Raw genomic sequence first — 18,758 nt, forward strand, 5'->3', positions numbered from 1 at the left:
GGGGGGAGCCGCGGGGGGGGGGGGGGGGCGCCGCCGCGGGTCACGTGACGGCGGGCGGGCGGCGCCGGTTGTCGTCCTCCGTGAGGTGACCGAGAGGCGCTGCGGGGGAGTCGCGTTTTGGCCCCGCCGGGGACTTGGAAGCCGCTTTCTCGGCGGCCCCAGGTGCGCCTCCGGGGCTGTGCCGCGGCCGCCTCTGCCACAGGCCTCTCTCTGCACGGCTGCCTCCCTCCCCCCCCCCCCGCCTCAGGAGCCCCCTCCCCGGTCTCGGCCTTGCTTCGGCGGGAGGCCTGTGAAGGGCGCCTGGCGGGGACGAGCCTGCCTGCAGCGTACCCGGCCCGCGGGGCTGCGGCCTGCCGGCCCGGGGTGCTGAGGTGCTGGGGTCACCACGGGTGTGGTGTGTGCTGTTCAGCTGAGGGCACCCAGCTCAGCGTTCAAACCCTCTGAAACGCGTAGCAGGTTTTTTTTTTTTCTTTCTTTAAACTTGCTAGTGCTAGGCGACCTCTGCATCTGAGAGAAATGAGTTGCTGTTCAAGCACTGAAGGTTGAGCTTAGAAACCAAGGTTTCAGTTCTACAGTTAACAGCGGATGATCTGAGTAAACCCCAAGACCTCATTCTGCAGGACAGAAGCTGCTCTCTTTCCTGTGTGAGGGGGGTGTTAAGTGAAAATACAAACGCATGAGGCTGAGGGAAATCCAGAGAAGGTGCTGTTGGGTTGCCAGTAATCCAGGGGTTGCTGCTAGGTGAAGCAGATGGTCCCAATGCTGCAAGCTCATACAGCTGTGTGCTGCTTAGGTCTGTTTAGGATGTGCATCTAAATGGAATGGAGATGAAAAAAAAGGGTGGATTTTGATGAACACGACCTTAATACAGCTTAAAAAAAATACTGTAGTACAGAAAAAGTAGTAATAGTTGTGGCCATCTACATGAAGCACATCATGTATAGCTCTTCATTTGTTTTTCCTTCAAGCAGCTCTGCAAAAGGTGGGTTTGGGTAGAAAGTCAGACACAAATGATACAGTCTTGGCATGTTTGAGATGTACAGTTGAAAACCCACATTTTCAGTTCCTGCAAATGGAACAACAATCTTCATTTAAAACACTTGAGATTTTTAAACCTTGACTGAATTTATAAGTTTTGCACTCACTTATGCTGAAAATATGAAAAATAGTTTAGAATTGAAGATTACTATGTCCTAGAAGGGAGGGAGAGAACTTGAATAAAAGAATTGGTGTAGAAATAAAACTGCAAAAGCATTCCAGGAGAGCTTGGAAGGCAGAGCATCAACATGTGCTGGTTACCTTGAACATCTGCTGGTTACCTTGATCTAAAGTCCCTTTGAATCTAAACCAAACCTGTAGATTCAGATTCTCTTAACTGGTTAAAGATTTGGAAATGAGATGATTCATGTCAAAATGCATATTCAGAGTTGAATTCTGCAAGTTTCCCTTAGCTTCTGACTTCGGAAGAACTCTGCAAACAGACATTGGAAAAACTTTTGGCTTTCAGTTTGACTTTGGCATGTTGTCGTTTGGCTCTCGCACACTGGTTATCTGTTCACATTTACCGTAAATAATGACTAGAAACCTAACCTGCAACTAGGCTGTTGAAGTAACTTCTGGAAGGGTTTGCCTCCTTCTCTTTCCCCCACCCCCTTAAGACTTTTTGTCTTATGGGATTTGTTTGCAATCTGCTAGCTGAAGCTCTGAGGCAAGTTTGCCAGATCTGGGGCTGCATCATCGTTCTGCACATCTGGAAGTGGTTTATGGGCTCTCATTCCTCCAGTGCGGCGTCTGGACTCTGTGCTATTCCTCAGCAGCAGAGAAAGAAAAGAAAAGAAAACCAGCACAACTCCAAAGTAAACTTTGAAGAGTTTGAAAAAGGAATTGAATCTTAAAACTGTTACTGTGCCCTGTAAGGCCCTTGTGCGGGGGACTTCAAAGGAGGATGATGGTCAAGGAAGCTTTGGCAAGAGTGCTTACAGCTGTGGGTTATCTAGGATCTGAGTAAATAGCTCTACAGCTCTTCAGGAGAGAGGAGTCCCGAATACTGTGCTGCTTTGAAGAGGTAAAAAGACTAATTAAGCAGGAAATATCTGAGCAGTAATGTCACTGTTTCTGAGCTTTCCCTTCTGCAGCCCCTCATTTTGTTACAGCATTTGGCAACTGAGTTAGGGAGTGCCAGGTTCCAGGAACTAATGTCTACAGTCAGGAAAAATTGAGTAAATATTTGTAGGGCAACAAATATTCCTCTCTTTCCTTAAAAATCAGTGGGTAATCAGCCTGAGTTTCTGAGGCTTAGGAATGCTGTAGTTTTAGAACTCAAACTTGTATGAGAGTCTGTCTGAGTTTGGATTTTAAAGTTTAAAATGTGGTTCAGTTTATGCTGATTTAATAACTTCTGAAGATACCATGAAGCTGAGGCTATCCAACTTCATCTTGCAGTGATCATCAGTATTGTTTGTGACTATAATTACAAATGATAATTAAAATATAGTAGTCAGCTCTATGGGAATCAGTGGAAGACTGTGATTTGCTGAAGTGGGGTTAGAAAGTTACTCCAAGAGCGTAGGGAGTTCTGTTTTCTCTCTGCTTACCTAAATGAGTAAACTTTTTAAATGGATAAGAAGACAATACTTATGCGTAATGCGTGAGAGAAGGGCTTTCTCAGCAGTGGCTTTTTTTTGAACGATAAGCTTGATTTCCTCTCTGTGTAAATTAATGCCACATGAAGAGAGTGGGCTGCTGGAATGTAGATAAGTACTGCGGATGCGAAAGGACTTCAGAAGTACTCCTCTCTTCACTTTGATTTAGCTGTCTGTTGGGACCTAAATACATGCGAATGTAAGTGGTTGTAAACAAAGCCACATCTTAGCTTTTTAAAATATTTTTATTGTCTTTTAACTTGTTAGTCGAAGCAGATACTAATTTAGGATGCCGCCTGAACTTGAGCAGTAACCAATGAGAGGCGGTCAGTTTTGTGACTCAGGTTTCAAGAATTCTTGCTGTTCTGTCTGTCTTCTCAAGGAGTCAGAATAAACTTCATTTTTATGTGTGCATAGAAACCGTCATATATCCTTATCTATGCTGTAATGTGTCCATATCTGTATGTACGGAAACAGGAAAAATTTGTTTCTGTCCTACATACAGCTACCATAGCATAAAGGTTAGATCACATAGTTGTATTTTCCCCTCCCCACCCCCTTCTGCCCCAACTTCTGGTGCTGTTTTTTACTGTTGGTTTTTTTGGTTTGGGTTTGTGTTTTTTTTTCATAAACAGTAGTTTTGGGTCCAGAATTCAAGTGAATGTTTTACTTCCCATAATGTATTTTAGCCATTATGTTCTGTCCTCTCAGGCATAAAGTCATGGCCACTCTTGGGCCTGGTTTAGAAGTACAATTTTAGGGAAGGCTACCTCATTTTCTTCAGCATCATAAATAATGTGCTTAAATACAAGCCACATTGCACAGACTCCCTCCTTACTGTTGGTCGAAGGATACTGCTGTTAGAAAATATTTTCACTATTGCTCTGAAATTTTCTGAGAGTCTGAAAGACACGGCTCCAGTGTAAGATTCCCATATGCTTGGGAACATACTCCAGCAAGACATGAGTATTAGTGATTGTTACTATGTTTTAGGTGAAATCAGAGGTAAATGTATTTACAAGTTGCATCAGTGGGTGTTTGAATACTTCTTTGCACGTTACTTTAAAATGTGTTAAAAAAAATCTTAGTTATTACTGACGTAGGTGATTGGATGGAATTTATTAAAATGCTGTTCTTTTCAACCTGTTAGTAGCTTAAATTAAAATATGCAATACTTATAGCTGAGAATATTAGTTACTTGTTCCAAAAAAGTTATTTACAAAGATAGAGTTCAGTTTTACTTTGACCAGGTCAACAGTAAAATTTGATGATGCAAAACCTTGTCCCTGAAATAACTAACTAGTATTCACTGCTGGTATTAATGATTTTTCTCTCTCTTTTTTAATTTTTTTTTTTTTTAATTATTTTTATTTTACCACAGATCACAGTTCTCATCCAACAGGACACATGGCTCTTTTAAAGAAAAGTAAGAAAGACTAAAAACACTTTAAATACATATTTTTAAAAGAGGACAGAAACGTCAAAGGCAAATTTATAGTTCTAGTTTTGCTAAATTATGCTTAACTTTAAGTATACAAATAAGCCTTTTCCTGTTAACTAAGTTAGATAAGTACAGCCATAAATCCCATTAATTTAAAATTACTCACTGCTTTACTGCATGAGACTGGGGGGTCTGGAATTCCCCACTAAGAGTGCAGGTAGCTGCTGGTTTCATGTGGGTTGTGCCTGGAGCACTGAGCCTGGCTTTTTTACAGAACTCTGCACGTTAATGTTGTTCATATCTGCAATTGAGGCGTGGCCCCGACAGATTTGGGGTTCTCATCAGCTGTCAGGGTCAGTGACTGAAAATGGACTGGTGTGTGCCTCCAGTTATGCATCCAAAATTTCTCTGAAGTCAATGGTCTGTTTCCTCAGCTGGTTTAAATTAGTGCAGGTTTGGTGATGTATGTTTATGAATTTCAGTTTATTCTCATGCCCAGTTCTGGCCAGTTGGCCCTTTTGATTGAAATAGTTAAAAATTCGTTCCCTTTGCTCCTTTATACACCTTAAATATCTTTTATGGTGGTGCAAAAGTAACAAAGTAGTCCTATACAAAGAACTCCCATCATCAAAATCACTGTTGGTGATGGCAGTGTATTACTTCCCTGTAGTACTTGGTCAACAGTCCTGCTACCTGCTTATGGTTGGTTTATGTTGAGTAACTTAAGCTTGTACAAGACAGCCTGGTAGGAACTGCAAATCAGAGTATATAGTAAGGTCTTTGCTGTTGCATGCTTTCTTTTGATTTTACTAATTAAAGTAACCGTGTCAAAATGTGTATGTATTTTCAAATATTTTGGAACATTTATGGTTTCCGTAGCATGCTGGGTTCATTTTTCTAGTATTTTTAGAGTTTTGCTCAAAACACCTGAAGGATCTGCACATTGAAATAGAAAAAAAGTTTCTCTTATGTTTGAATTTTTATCAGGAAAACATGAGAGAAGGAAAGGGCTAGGTAAAAATAATGGCTCATGAAGTCCTGTGATGGTAAACAGACAACAAACTAGCCAAGAAAAGGAAGTTCCAGGCTCCTGGTAAAATTCAGAAATATGTGAATTTCCTAGTGTGGCTAATCCATATATATTGGGAGCTTAATGATTTATTGAGCAAATTATCCATGAAAATCAGATAGTTGGAAATTACTGTAAGGGGGGAGAGATACTATTACGTTTTTAACATAAAATTTTTAGCTTGATCGAATAACAAGAGAAAGGAGAATTTGATAAACACAGCAAATACAGGTTATGATATGTACTGGCTGCAAATTGGATTTTTTTTTTTGTTAAAAGGTACTTGGGAATTAGCTATTACACTGATTGTTAACAGATTCTCCCTTTTGTTTCAGTTAACCAGATCTTACTGTTACTTCTTGTCTTAACTGTGTGCGCCATTCTGTATAACAGGGTTCACCAAGTGCCATCTGCATTAAAGAATGAAACAGGTAAACAACTTGTACTTCTGTATCATTTACGTTCTTGTTTTATATTCCTTATCTCTTCATTTGAACAGTGCTTTTTGTCTTACTGAATCCTGTTTGGCCTGCAGCAGATGAGCTACTCACACTGTTGCATAAGGTCTGAGATGTGGAATTTTTTGACTCTGAATTACCTGAATAAAATAGCAGGAGGTTGATAGTAATGACTAAGAATTGTCATTCTGATTGAAATTTTTATCCAGGTGTCACTGATGTAGATGGAAGCTGGGGTATATCCTTATTTGTGCTGAACAGTATTGGAGTTGTCAAGTGATAATAAACTGTGATCACAACTTGCCCCTTTGGGAATGTTCTTGGCCTACCTATTAATTTCAGACACATCATCAAATCTTGACATAATTTACAGCAGAAGGTTTTGCTGGAATTTTTATAGTGACAGAAACCTGCTAGGGTTGCTATTGTTGAACTGGTATTAAATGTTTATAATACTGGCTTATTCAGTGTTCCCAAGGTAAACAAACTCTGTCTTGGTATAAACCATTTTTTTCAGTATATTTTTGGGGGGTTGTTATGAGTTTAATGGTTATGTTTTAGCCAGTGTAAATATATCCATGTAAGTTCTGTAAGTTAATCAGTGCTAGGGATAAAAATCTTCCTTAGCAGTAATATAAACTGATTCAGCATTGTTTAGATTTTTTTCCTTTTATCATTAGCAGCTGCCTGCTGGTGCAAAATTTTGCACTCTTCCTTTCTAGCCTGTTTCCCAAAGAAGTGAAGCTCACGCAGTTGCACCATCTCTTCCACTTACCTCCTTCCTTTGATAATTTTGGGACCTATTGTTCAATTTGTACTGAATATAACTGAGAAGTAGAAGTCTCAAAGGTATTCAAACTTCTTCGGGTTTCATGTGAATAAGCAGCTACATGGAGGACAGGCTGAATTGTGCCCCTGCTGAGTAGAAGATGCCAAGAACTCTGTTATATATTCTGTTTGGAGGCATCCAACAGTCCAGTCAACCTGCATGTAGGTCTGGATTAGTGACAGCTCATGCTGTATGCCTTGCCAAGTGCGGATGTGTATAGGATGTGGTAAGGAAATGGTGTGATTGTGGTACGATTCCGCTGCTTATGGAACTACACAGTCATTCCTATGACCCAGCTCTGATACAAAAAGATTCTTAATTTTCTGTTATAATGCATAGTTTTGTTTCTTATAGTTGATTTGGAGAGTCCTGAGGAAATGGAGGAAGAAATCCCAGTCGTCATCTGCGCTGCTGCGGGCAGAATGGGTGCAGCTATAGCAGCAATCAGTAGCATCTACAGCAACACAGAGGCTAATGTCTTGTTCTACATAGTTGGGCTGAAGACTACCATCCCGCATATCCGGTATATACCAGCCTTGTTTTGTTTCATGCTGTAGTTAGGACCAGGTTGTTGTTCTCCTTAGCATGCGCATAGACTTTGGAGGACTTTTCAGGGAAATGTTTCTCCCTTTTATTTAAGAAGCGCTATCGGTAGCAATCCCCAGGATTCTCTACATGTAGGAAAAAGGACCATTTTGCCCTACACAAGGCACTGACTGGTGTAAAGGGGTGTGAAATAGCCAGACTGTGCCCATACTTGAGCCTGTCTGCCTTTTGTAGATCTACTGCAGAAGAGTCTGTAGTAAGGTGAGTATACATACATGCTTATTTGTCACAATCCCATTTTGTGGCACCGCACTTGCCTCTCATCTGGCGCTGTGTCTTGAGCTTCAGAGTAGAAATACTTGCTGTTTAAAGCTCATTTCAGCTAAGAGGTTGTATTAAAGGTTATAAATAGAGGCCCAAAAAGCTTGTAATGAAAGCATGTTTGCATGTTAGAATTTACAAACATTGTCTAAAAGAGGAGGAAGATGTGAATCCAAGTTAAAGCAGATTTCTTAGCAGTTCTCACCTCTGGCTACTGCACTTCTGTAGCCTGTGTACCCACAATTTGTGCCAAAGTGAAAAGATGTAATGAGTGAGGTTCCACAGGGAGTTTTTCCCATCCAGTTCATCAGTAACCTAGATAATAGAGTGGAGAATGTTCTTTATGAATCTGCAGTTGGCATGGAGCTAGAAGAGAGGCGGCAGGTACATTGAGGACAAGAGCTGAAAACAAACTAATCATGATGAATTGGAAAAAATGAATTGTAAAATGTGATCAAATTCAATAGAGGTAATGACAAGGTAATATAGGTGGGAATAGCTGATTGTATTGGCTCGGGGTGAAACAGGAGTTTAGTAGCACTCATTTGGAAAACTACAGAATTATGACTGATAAGTGACCGCACTGATTCAAAAAAAAAAAAAAAAAAGGCCTCCATCATAGTGGATATACCTGTTGACATATATGACCACAGGAGATGTGAGAAAACTTTTTCTGATCTTGCAGAGATTATTAATGCATCAGAAAAAGTGTCGTGTTTAGTTTTAGGTGCCTTCAGGAAGGATTTAGAAGAGAGTTCAGAGGAGAAAAGAAGCAATGGTGTCAGGAAATCTGACAAAATAATGAAAAAAAAATTAGTCTAAAGAAATTATAGTTAGGAGGTGACGTGGCAGTCATCTTGAAGGATGTAAAACTGTAAAAGGGAGAAAACTAACCTCTGCTTTAAAAGCACAGTAGATAGGGTAAGAAAAAGTGGTCTTTAACTACAGCAAAAAAGCCTAGAAAAATAGCATTTAATGCTAGTGATGGTGAAAGATGGTTTGTGTAGGCAACCTGTGGAGTCTCTGTTTTTGGCAGTGATGTGGGTTGTTTGCTTTGTTGGGGGTTTTGGGTGTTGTTTTTTGTTTGTTTGTTTGTTTTAAGAACAGGTTAAACAAATGTCTGTGTGCAATAGCTGTAGACATAAGTGATTATGTCGTGGGATAGAATAGGTCGAGTGAGCTTTCAAGGTTTCTTATTCTATGAGTCTGTGAATTTAATAGTGAAAGTACTTGACACACACTCAATATTTCATTTATCACTTTTTTATCACAGAAAATGGATTGAAAATTCTAAACTGAAAGAAATAAAATTTAAGGTTGTGGAATTCAATCCTATGGTACTAAAAGGAAAAATCCGACAAGATGCATCGCGTCCTGAGTTACTGCAGCCTGTGAGTAAATGAACACCGCATAGCAGATTTTCAGGGTTTCTAACACTTATTACAGGCTTTAAAATGTCCTAGATCTGTGTTCCATTAACATGGCAGGGGGTGTAAGGCAGAGAAGCCACATCAGGTTGAAACACTACACCCTCACTCAAGAAGGAAAAGTGTACTACAACAAGCTCCTTGCGTCTTGTCTGTCTTGCTGGGACCTTGGTATTTGGTGGCAAGAACTTGGCAATTTGAATGTATTGTATCTTTAAGAATATATTCACAGTTTATTGGAGGGAAGATCTAATAGTGTTCTTTGTGCCTCCATGATGCTGAGTTGGCTGCATTCTGCTTATGTCCAGGGTTAATTCAGAGGTTAATGACTAATCTAAATATTACTGGCTGTCAGAAAAGGCAAATCAGATGTTAGAAGTTATTAGGAAAGGAGTAAGGATCAAAATAGAGAACATCATTATGCCACAATACAAATGCATAGTTTTCTGTCATTCTAAATACTATATGCAATCTTTGTCCCCTTATCTGAAAAAGATGTGGCACCACTGGAAAATGTTCAAGTCTGTTCAGAATGATTATTCTTGCTGCCCTTCTCTGAGCCTTTGACATTTCTAATATATGGAAGAGATTTCATGCAAGGAATCAGTGGGTTAAAACTGTTCAGCCTGGAAATGTGACTTCTAGCATGAGAATAGTAGAGATCTACAGAACCGAGTGGCGTGGGGGACTGGATGGGGGGTGGTTGCTCACTGTCTCTTCCAGTGCAAGAACGATTAGATTAGGCCATTAGATTAAATCAGTAGAAGTCACCAAACAAACAAGAAATATTGCACATTTTTTATGCAGTGAATACTAAAGCTCTAGAGTTCCTTGCTGAAAGGTCTTATGAATGTAAAAATTTACAGGGATTCAGTGACAACTGGAGTTTATATTTAGACAGATCACATCTGGTTCAGGAAATGCCTTGAGCTGAAAATAGCTGAAAGCTAGAATACTTGGAGCAACTGTTCTGTATGCTTGCTCTATTCTTATCTTTCACTGAGTGTCTGCTTAGGACCACTCTGAAGGCAAGTGCTGGGTAAAATGGTCTGAACCAGTATGGTTGTTCTTGTGTTCTCAGTCCCCTTTCCCTCTGCTATGTTCTTTATTGCTATTGTAGAAGTTGTCATCCCATGTCTGTGCCACTAGTCAAATCATTCCTATAGTGGAACGATGGCACTATTAAATTTGAAGTATTTTGTATGATATGTGCTTTAAAAATGCATTAGGAAGAGCATTGCCAGCAGGTCCAGGAAGATGATCCTTCCTCTTTACTCAGCACTGGTGAGGCTGCATCTGGAGTACTGTGTCCAGTTCTGAGCTCCCCAGTACTTGAAGATCCGGACTTACCGGGGCAAGTCCAACACAGGGCTGCAAAGATGATTAAGGGACTGGAGTGTCTTTTGTATGAGCAGAGGCTGAGAGAGCTGAGGCTGTTCAGCCTGGAGAAGAGAAGGCTCAAGAGGATATTACCAATGTGTATAAATACCCAAGCGGAGGGACAAGAGGCAATGGGCACAAATTAAAATACATGAAATTTCCTCTGCGCATGAGAATTTTTTTTTTTTATGGTGAGGGTGGTCAGACACTGGAGCAGGTTGCCCAGAGAGGCTGTTGAGTCTCCATCTGTGGAGATACTCAAAACCCAACTGGGCCTGGTCCCCAACAGCCTGCTCCTGTGGACCCTGCTTGAGAAGAGGGGTTGGACAAAATGATCTCAAAAGGCCCTTTCTAACCTAAATGATTATGTGAAGAAGCAACTGTTCTGGGCTGCTTGGTTAGGGCCATAGTAAATAAAATAGGGATAAAAAATAATGTATTCACGATATTAGTAAAGATACTAATAAAGCTGGGGGAGAGGAAGCAAGTGATCACTGACTAGTGCTCAATGAACAGAGAAATTAAAACTGATTGTTAATAGAGACAGAAGCATGAGACTGCTACATTAAACAGCTTTACCATTTAGTCTTTACCTTTTTTTCTGTTTAATAGCTGAACTTCGTTCGATTTTATCTTCCTTTGCTTATCCAGAAGCATGAGAAAGTAATATATTTGGATGATGATATCATTGTTCAAGGTAAGCTGTCATCCATAAAGCAATTTCCAACAGAATTAAAATCAAAGTTATTGCAGCTTTTACAGTTGTTTGGAAATATGAGATGTAATGGAAACTGAGGCAGCTGCTAGGAGTGTTGCACTCAGGAAAACTGCAAATAATCTGTTTGTTTATTTAAAGGGAAGTCTGAAGAAGAATTTCCATGTATCTTTGGAATAGTTGATTTTGATCAAAATTTATGTATGGGTTTCATTTTAACTGAATCTGGTCAATTGCTGAAAGATATGATGGATTTCACTTAGATGCTGCAATAATTGTTGTTAAGTATGTGACATGCATTTCCTGCTAGTATTTGAATTCTCACAGATGCTACCAGTTCATTATCCAGAATTGCTGTTCTTGAGAGCAAGAGGAATTTACTCAGATAAGACCGTTAAAATTCCAAGGATTCAAAATATGATTTTGAGCATCTTCAGCTCAGAATCCATAGGAATTTGCAGAATCATGATCAAGGATTTCAGAGTTTCTAGACAAATGGGAGCAGTTAGAAGGCATTCAAATCCTGAAAAATCTTTTTTTGTTTATACAAATATATTGTAATCAGAGGAACATTTTTTTTAAATGATTCATTTATGATTTTTTTCTCTTCTGTTTCCCAGTATATATTTTTTTTCTATGTAGAGTTGTTGTCCTCCCTTGTTTTATTATATTGTTTACTTGTTATTTTATAACATTTTTTTTAATCAGAGTGTTGTGGTTTAACCCTGGTGGGCAGCTAAGTGCCACACAGCTACTCGCTCACTTCCCCCCCCATCCCCACCCCCAGTGGGATGGGGGAAGAGGAAAGGAAGAATAAAAGCAAGAAAACTTCAGAGTCAAGATAAAACAAACAAACAAATAATTGTTTAATAAGTGGAAGAAGAGAGAAGAAACCAAAACAGAACAAGTGATGTAAAGGCAGTCACTTGCCAACGCTGGTGGGTAGACCAATGACCCACCAGTTCCCGAGCAAAAGCTGGCTAACCCCCCCAAGACCCCCTCTTTCCCCTTTTTTTCCTGAGTGTGACATTATATGGCATGGAATATCTCTTCAGTCAGTTCAGGTCATCTGGCTGGTTGTATTCCCTCCCAGCCTATTGCGCACCTCCGATCTATTCACTGCGGGTGCAGAGTGAGGAACAGAGAGGGCCTTGATGCTGTGCAAACACGGTTCAGCAAAAGCGAGAACATTAGTGCTATCAGTACCGTTTTGGTCAAAAATCTAAACCCCAGCACCATATGAGCTGCTATGAAGAAAATTAACTCTATCCTAGCCAGGCCCAGAACACAGGGACAACAAAACCATTTTACCTGTCCGTGTTAAACGTTAAAGGGATGTTCTGATGAAAATTTCATTTGGAAGGGACTGAGAATAACGAGTATAACTATAATAAACTTTTTGACCTAAATTAATCTTTGCTGCAAGAACATTAAGATCAGTGACTTTACACGTGACAAAAGTGTAATTTAATTCTCCACTGCTTCTCTGCACCTTTTTATGGTTTTGTCTCTTTAGTGGCAGATTTCAGAACATCTGCACTTAAAGGGGCCGCTATTAGCTGCTTTATAAAATATGATTAATCTGCTCTGCCTGTCTCATTTTAATTTGCAATAGACTTCATATCACAGTTTTTCAACATATGTGTTTCCAGTGGTTGTCTCTGCTTTTTGGTTTTGATGTTCTGTCTGTCATCAATGGGCAACAGCAATATTTAACTCTTTGAAAGGTTCTTAAAGTCTTTATTTACAATCCAGTTTCATGAGCACTTTAAGCTGAGCCCACCGCTTCCCCTGCATCCCTCCTTGTACCTGCGCAGGCATTCACCAGAAGCGTGATTACTTTCAGCCTGAATTAGTGCCCTGACAGGAATCAAGGCAATGTGGCTAGGAGAAAAGGGAAGGTAGGACTTTCTCTTTCATTAGGGGTGTCAGCTTATGTCATCTGGTAGTGTTTCTGGAGCCACAGGATAAAGGTGCCATTTCACATTACAACTTACGGTAGGCTGCTGCTGACAAAAGTGGCCTCTCCTGTCCCCAGGCAGCTCCTGTTACTTCTGTCATATCTACAGTTGTGCAGCTGCAGATTAAGCTGATTCAGCTGGCTGACCTGACAGAAGACTAGCGGTACAAAAAAACCTCCCAGAACCTAAACCCCAACCTTTTTTTTAAAAAAATGTTTTTTTTCCTCTTTGCTTCAGCCAGCCTATTTTGCTTACCCTTGGGCCACACAATCACAGGGCCCAGAAAAGAGGAATAGAGATGGACTTGTGGGAGTGAGACAGGAAGGAGGGAGACTGTTCTGGCAGCCGGTCCCTGTGTCTTAGCTATAATGTGAGTCTGTGCTCTGTCAGATGTCTCTGCAGTGGGAGTGAATGAGACTTCTGCAAGGATAAGGAGTGAATGGGGTTTTTGGGCTTTAACTTTGGGATCATTTATTTGTTGGTCATTGCTTTCTGCAAAGCAATAAAAATGAAACATACTGAACTTGGGGTGTCAGCCTGGAATTGTTTGGTTTGATTTTTTTAAATTTCTTTTTCTGCTTTTTCTCTTGAAAAGCAGAAGCTATTTAGAATCAGGGGAAAATACTTAGCAAGGCATGTTGATCTTCAACAATTAAGTATCCCATTAATTCAAATTCTATTTCTTGGTGGAACATGAGTTGTAAACCAAGTTTTCCAACCAGCTGATGAGTTCAGACAAATAAATAATCTCTGCTTATTTCAGAAATAGTAGTTCCAGTGTTTGCAGTAAAGGGAGTGTTTTTGGTTACTAGTCTTTTTAATAAGCTCACTTCAGGCTACTGGGCCGTATGTGGCCTTCCAAGATAATTCATCTTACCTGTGACTGACGCATGCCCAGCAGCAAAGCTGGTAGCTGCAGGAGGTTTGGATGCAGACTCGCTCAATTGCTGTGGCAGCGCTGTGCTTCCCACCTGCCCTGAAACTGTTCTGGCACATTGTGGGTACCTGCTAGTGGGGTGATGAGTGACATACCATGCGTTACGTTATTTCCCTCCACCAGGAAGGAGTTGTGTGGTCTGTGAAGCCAGCAGGGATGGTCAAGTGTGACAGGCACATTTCAACTGGCCAGTGCTGGGAATCCAAGTACCTTACTAGGAGGTATAAACACAGTAACACCAGGAAAAACCTGGTCTGTGCAAGAGATTGAAGTGGCACTTCTGTGGGACTTGAAGAGGCTCAGAAAAATTGCCTTCCCTCCCTCTCCAAAGGCAAACTCTGTGAATGCAGAACTTTGTAACCAGGCTTCTTAACAGTGTAGTCAGCTTCTGCTGTAGCTGATTTTTGGATGTTCAGACCCAAATACGTATGTATTGAATACTGATGATAATATCTAAAGATAGACCTTAGACATGCAGGTACAGGACTCAAATTTGAAAATTGTCCCATATTACAAAATTCAGCCTTCATCAATATGTGGGCTATCCCCTAAAATTGGTATGTTCATAAACAACATATATGAGAACAGCAGTTATCCTATCAACTCTGTAGCAGTGAAGTACGTTTCTTATGCATTTGACCTTTCTGTAATCAGGTGACATCCAGGAACTCTACGACACTAAGTTAGCTCCTGGACATGCTGCAGCTTTTTCAGATGATTGTGATCTGCCTTCTACACATGAAATGGTTAGAAGTGTAGGGATGCAGGTAAGATGCCATTTTAGAATTCTAATAACGAATGTATTTACCCACAAATGTAAGATGATTTTATACATTTTCCCCAAAGTGACAGTTTTTTGTTTTTTTCTTTTTTGATAGCTTTGTAATAGTTTTGCAGGTAATTAAGAACTACTTTTTGTGGTAACTCTGTGATGCCATGCAGAGTTGTTTCCTGTAATGATTTAAATCTCTATTGTTCTTTGGAGTCTACTGGATTATGTTTGGTATTTTGCTATCAGTAGATCATGAGCACTTATGGAACACCTAATGAAGATAGAGTATATGAAATTTGTAGTAGTCAAATAGGGAATGAAAGTTAGGAAAACAAGTTCAAAGTCTAGTTCCTGAGCTGAGTTCCCCAGAATTGTCAGTGAGTCCCTCTGGCATTACAGCTGTACAAAGCGTGATGCTACATCATTTAGAGTAAGCTACAGAAGGACAAACACGTGGCAAGGGAAGAGCCTTATCAAACTCCCATGGAACAATACTGTGGAAAAAAGTAACTCAGTAGCTGGAAGTATCCTGCCTTTCAGCCTTGTGTCATGTGGAAATCAAGACAGGTAACCATCAACTAGAAGCTCAGCTTTGGGAGCACGTATTTAGTCTCCATGTGAGTGGTAGAGAGATGCATTTACACTTATCTTTATAGAGATTCATAGGGGATAAACATACTTTTTTTTATTTCTTAGAACACGTACATGGGATTCCTGGACTACAGAAAGCAAGCGATTAGAGATCTTGGCATCAGTCCCAGCACCTGCTCCTTTAATCCTGGAGTAATTGTTGCTAACATGACTGAATGGAAACATCAACGGATTACAAAGCAGTTGGAAAAGTGGATGCAAAGAAATGTAGAGTATGTGCAGAAATCTAGCTTGGCACTTTACTTTTAATACTCAGTTTACAGTTTTCTGTTTAAAAGCTCTTAGAAGTTCTTTAACTCTAGACCATCTGTCTTTGGGATCTCATCAAGCGAAGTAACTCATGTTCCAGAACTTATGTCTGCTTAAATCTGACCAATTGTGTACCAGGAAATGGCCACCTGGAATTTTAGTCTGGTGTTTAATCAGAAACCACACTTAATGCTGAGGGACACTGAGAACATGTGGTTCTTCTTTTGGGTGAGCGACCTCACTTGGGATCAAGCTTCTTGGGATCTTCCCTTCCTGAGGCTGGCTTAAAGGAGGAGGAATGTTTCTTTATTTGTGTGGGGTCTCTCCAGTTGTAATGTCAGCCAAACTGTAATTGAACACCATATTTCTTAAATACCAACAGAAAACACTTCTTTTTCTATAGATGAACCAAATTTGACATGAAAGATATCTTTTTGGCATTGACCACAAGTCATGACACCATGAAACAATCACTGTTCCTTTTTTATGTTAGTTGACTGTTAAACCTGCATTTGCAAACTTGACATTTATCTTCTTTCTCTGCAAAGGGTTAAATTTAAATTTAGTAAGGCTAAACTGAAACTGAATAGCTTGTGCTATTGGACTATGTCCATTACTTGTTAGTTTCAGAGGTGAACAGAGGAGAGACACAAATGATAAGCATGTGAAGGAGTGAAAAGCCAACTGTCTTTCTCTTACTCTGCTTACGTAACATATCCTGACAAGCTATTGCTGTGCTTTTTACAAGTTTGAAAAAACTCCATGAATATTACTGCAAATTTTATCTATGAAGTTGATTTTATACCTTGATAACACATTCATGTTCCTTTTAGCTGGATTTTGAAATGACAGTGAAATAAATTGCTTAGCAGTTGAAACCCAGTTTTGAGGAGAGGTTATGATTTTTTTGTTCCGTTGCCTCTAAGCATCTCCCGGCGCTTCCCAGGTTTCCTCCTTGTTGGGCTGGTGGGTGGCACAGTGTCCCATAGCTGGGGTGGCTTTGCCCACGTGCCGACTGACCGGCCAGGCCTCAAGCGCGCTGCAGCCAGACATCTGGCCGTGACCTCCTAATGCCTCTCCTTACAGCGATTTGGCTTGATCCAGCCCTGGATTTACCACAAAATTCTTAGGAAATCAGTATCCTTTAGATGTTAGTTTATACTAACTAGACTTTGGCAAAACTGATTTGAAGTTAATTTATGGGTCTAAACGCTGGGGGAGGGGAGAATGGGGAATTAAGAGGGAATGAAACACATGGAAACATGTACATTTTCTTAAGATACCAGGCTAAAATGTTTGGTTCCTTTATGTTAACAGCTTTTCTTCTACTGTAAACTTTGTCAGCCTTGTAGACTATAGGTGGTGTGTAGAAGTAATTGGCATCATGTTGGGTCTGACTCCCATTTTCCTTGGTAGCAATGATTTACTCAACAGGGACTGGAGTTGCAAATACAAGCAATTAACAGCATTAGGAGGGAGTATGATGAAAACTGGTCTATTCAACATGATTTTGAATTTTGCCAGAATACTTAACTTTTTAATCTTCTGTCTTTCATACTAGATTCTTTGCTTGAGATTTTGAACATTTTCTTTTTTTTTTTTTTTTTTTTTTTTGCCTTTTGCAGGGAAAACCTCTACAGCAGCACCCTTGGGGGAGGTGTGGCAACCTCTCCAATGCTGATTGTATTTCATGGAAAGTATTCCACTATTAATCCTATGTGGCACATAAGGCATCTTGGTAAGTTCAACTTCCCACTGTTTGCAGCTGGAACTAAATAAAGTGGACAGTTTGTAAGATTCCAGTATAGGACCTTAGGTCACTTTACCTCAATGCATTACTTTATACCTCAGATCCACAGTATGTAATCCCTGCCTCCCCCAACACGCCTTAGTCCTGCTGTCTTCAGGGTAGGGCAGAATGTGGGGGTTCCCCACGGGTGTCACTGTGCAAATTTCTTAACAGGTCAAGCAAACAAAATAGTTGCATCCCCTGCAAAAAACCCAAACCCTAATAGTCATTAAATTGGATAAAAAAAGGAAAAAAACCAAATACCAAGGACAAAGTTACATGTTTGAAGACCAGTTAACCTATAATGTCATAAACTATGGAAAGAATATATGGAAGATCTGAATATAGCTAGAGACTGAAAAAGATCAGACACTCTTTTAGCAGGCACAGTGGAAGAAGATGGGATGCCTGGCCAGGTTTTTCTGTTCCACATCCTGTAGGATGTAGTTACCTTTCACCTGGGAATGGTGAATTATCCTGTGAAAAAGATATAAAGGCTTAGCTGGTATAGTAAAATGAATAGTAAAATTTTTTTTTTTTTTTTAACCCCAGCTATGCCAAGAATTTAAAAGTGTTGAGAGAGGAAAATTAGAGATTTTTTGCTGATGCAGCATTAGAGGCATGAAGCTGAAAAAAGCTACTCTTATACAACTAATTGTTGATTAATAGGTGAAACCATACTAATCAGACTTCTTAAAAAAAATAACTGACTTTACCTCACTCTATAGGGTCTTCCATTATTAAAACCAGGATTTTTATTTTTTTTTTTAAAATCTACCCATACAGGTTGGAGTCCTGATACCCATTACTCAGAGCGTCTTCTTCAGGAAGCTAAATTACTTCATTGGAATGGGAGATACAAACCTTGGGACTATCCCAGTGTTCACACTGATCTCTGGGAACACTGGTTTATTCCTGACCCTTCGGGGAAGTTCAAATTAACTCGTCCCGATAGCTGATACTGAAACCACTTAAATGCATCCATACACTATGTTTTGCAGTATGTAATAGTTTGAGATGCAACATGTTGTATAATTAACTGATTTTAGAAACCTAAGTATTTGTTAAATGTATGAATAAGTGACCATCAGTTTTGTGTGCCTATGGCTGGAGAGGGAGGCTGGAGTGACAGTTACACAGTGCAGAGTATTTTGACTTTTATGTAAGATGAGGAAACAAGTTTGCTTGAGAATGAAGTATTTTCATTAAACGTTTACAGAGGTGAAATTCAGTGCCAGGCAGTGTGTTTTAATGTAAGGTCTTTATAAATAAGACTCCAGTGTCTGCTGGTAGAAAAACCTACACAGGAAATACTTGCAGTATTACACACATGGCGTCTTTAGTTGTCTAGCCCACATTAAACAGCCCAAAATGAAAACTTACACAGCATTTTAACGAGTAGAGTTCTGCTGCATGGTGACTCTGTTTTGCAGTGTTTCTGTGTATTACATTTTCTGTTGTGTGTTTAGACCCCTGCGAGCAAGATGCAAAAGCACATTCGAAGACACTGCAATACAATTCCTGATTTTATTGTGAAACATTGATAGATTTAAGACAGATTAAGAACTTTT

General features: G+C 39.9%; 1 protein-coding gene across 6 annotated transcripts; it reads left to right on the forward strand.

Annotated features, from left to right (window-relative positions):
- The first annotated feature begins 69 nt into the window (after positions 1–69).
- On the forward strand, positions 70–18,439 carry GLT8D2 (glycosyltransferase 8 domain containing 2). 6 transcript variants are annotated; one of them, XM_075050960.1, is made up of 10 exons: positions 70–162; positions 4,024–4,068; positions 5,488–5,583; positions 6,794–6,962; positions 8,580–8,697; positions 10,726–10,810; positions 14,381–14,493; positions 15,195–15,361; positions 17,024–17,136; positions 17,974–18,439. In XM_075050960.1, the coding sequence occupies exons 2-10, from the start codon at positions 4,050–4,052 to the stop codon at positions 18,144–18,146; spliced, it is 1,053 nt and encodes a 350-aa protein (XP_074907061.1). In that variant the 5' UTR covers positions 70–162; positions 4,024–4,049; the 3' UTR covers positions 18,147–18,439. The 6 variants fall into 6 exon arrangements, with proteins under 6 accessions (XP_074907061.1, XP_074907060.1, XP_074907066.1 ...); XM_075050959.1 differs by lacking the exon at positions 70–162 and adding an exon at positions 204–2,065; XM_075050965.1 differs by lacking the exon at positions 70–162 and adding an exon at positions 209–2,065 and having other exon boundaries at positions 5,546–5,583.
- The last annotated feature ends 319 nt before the right edge of the window (positions 18,440–18,758 follow it).

Source organism: Buteo buteo, chromosome 19, assembly GCF_964188355.1.
Source record: "Buteo buteo chromosome 19, bButBut1.hap1.1, whole genome shotgun sequence".
In the NCBI taxonomy this organism is placed as follows: Eukaryota; Metazoa; Chordata; class Aves; order Accipitriformes; family Accipitridae; genus Buteo; species Buteo buteo.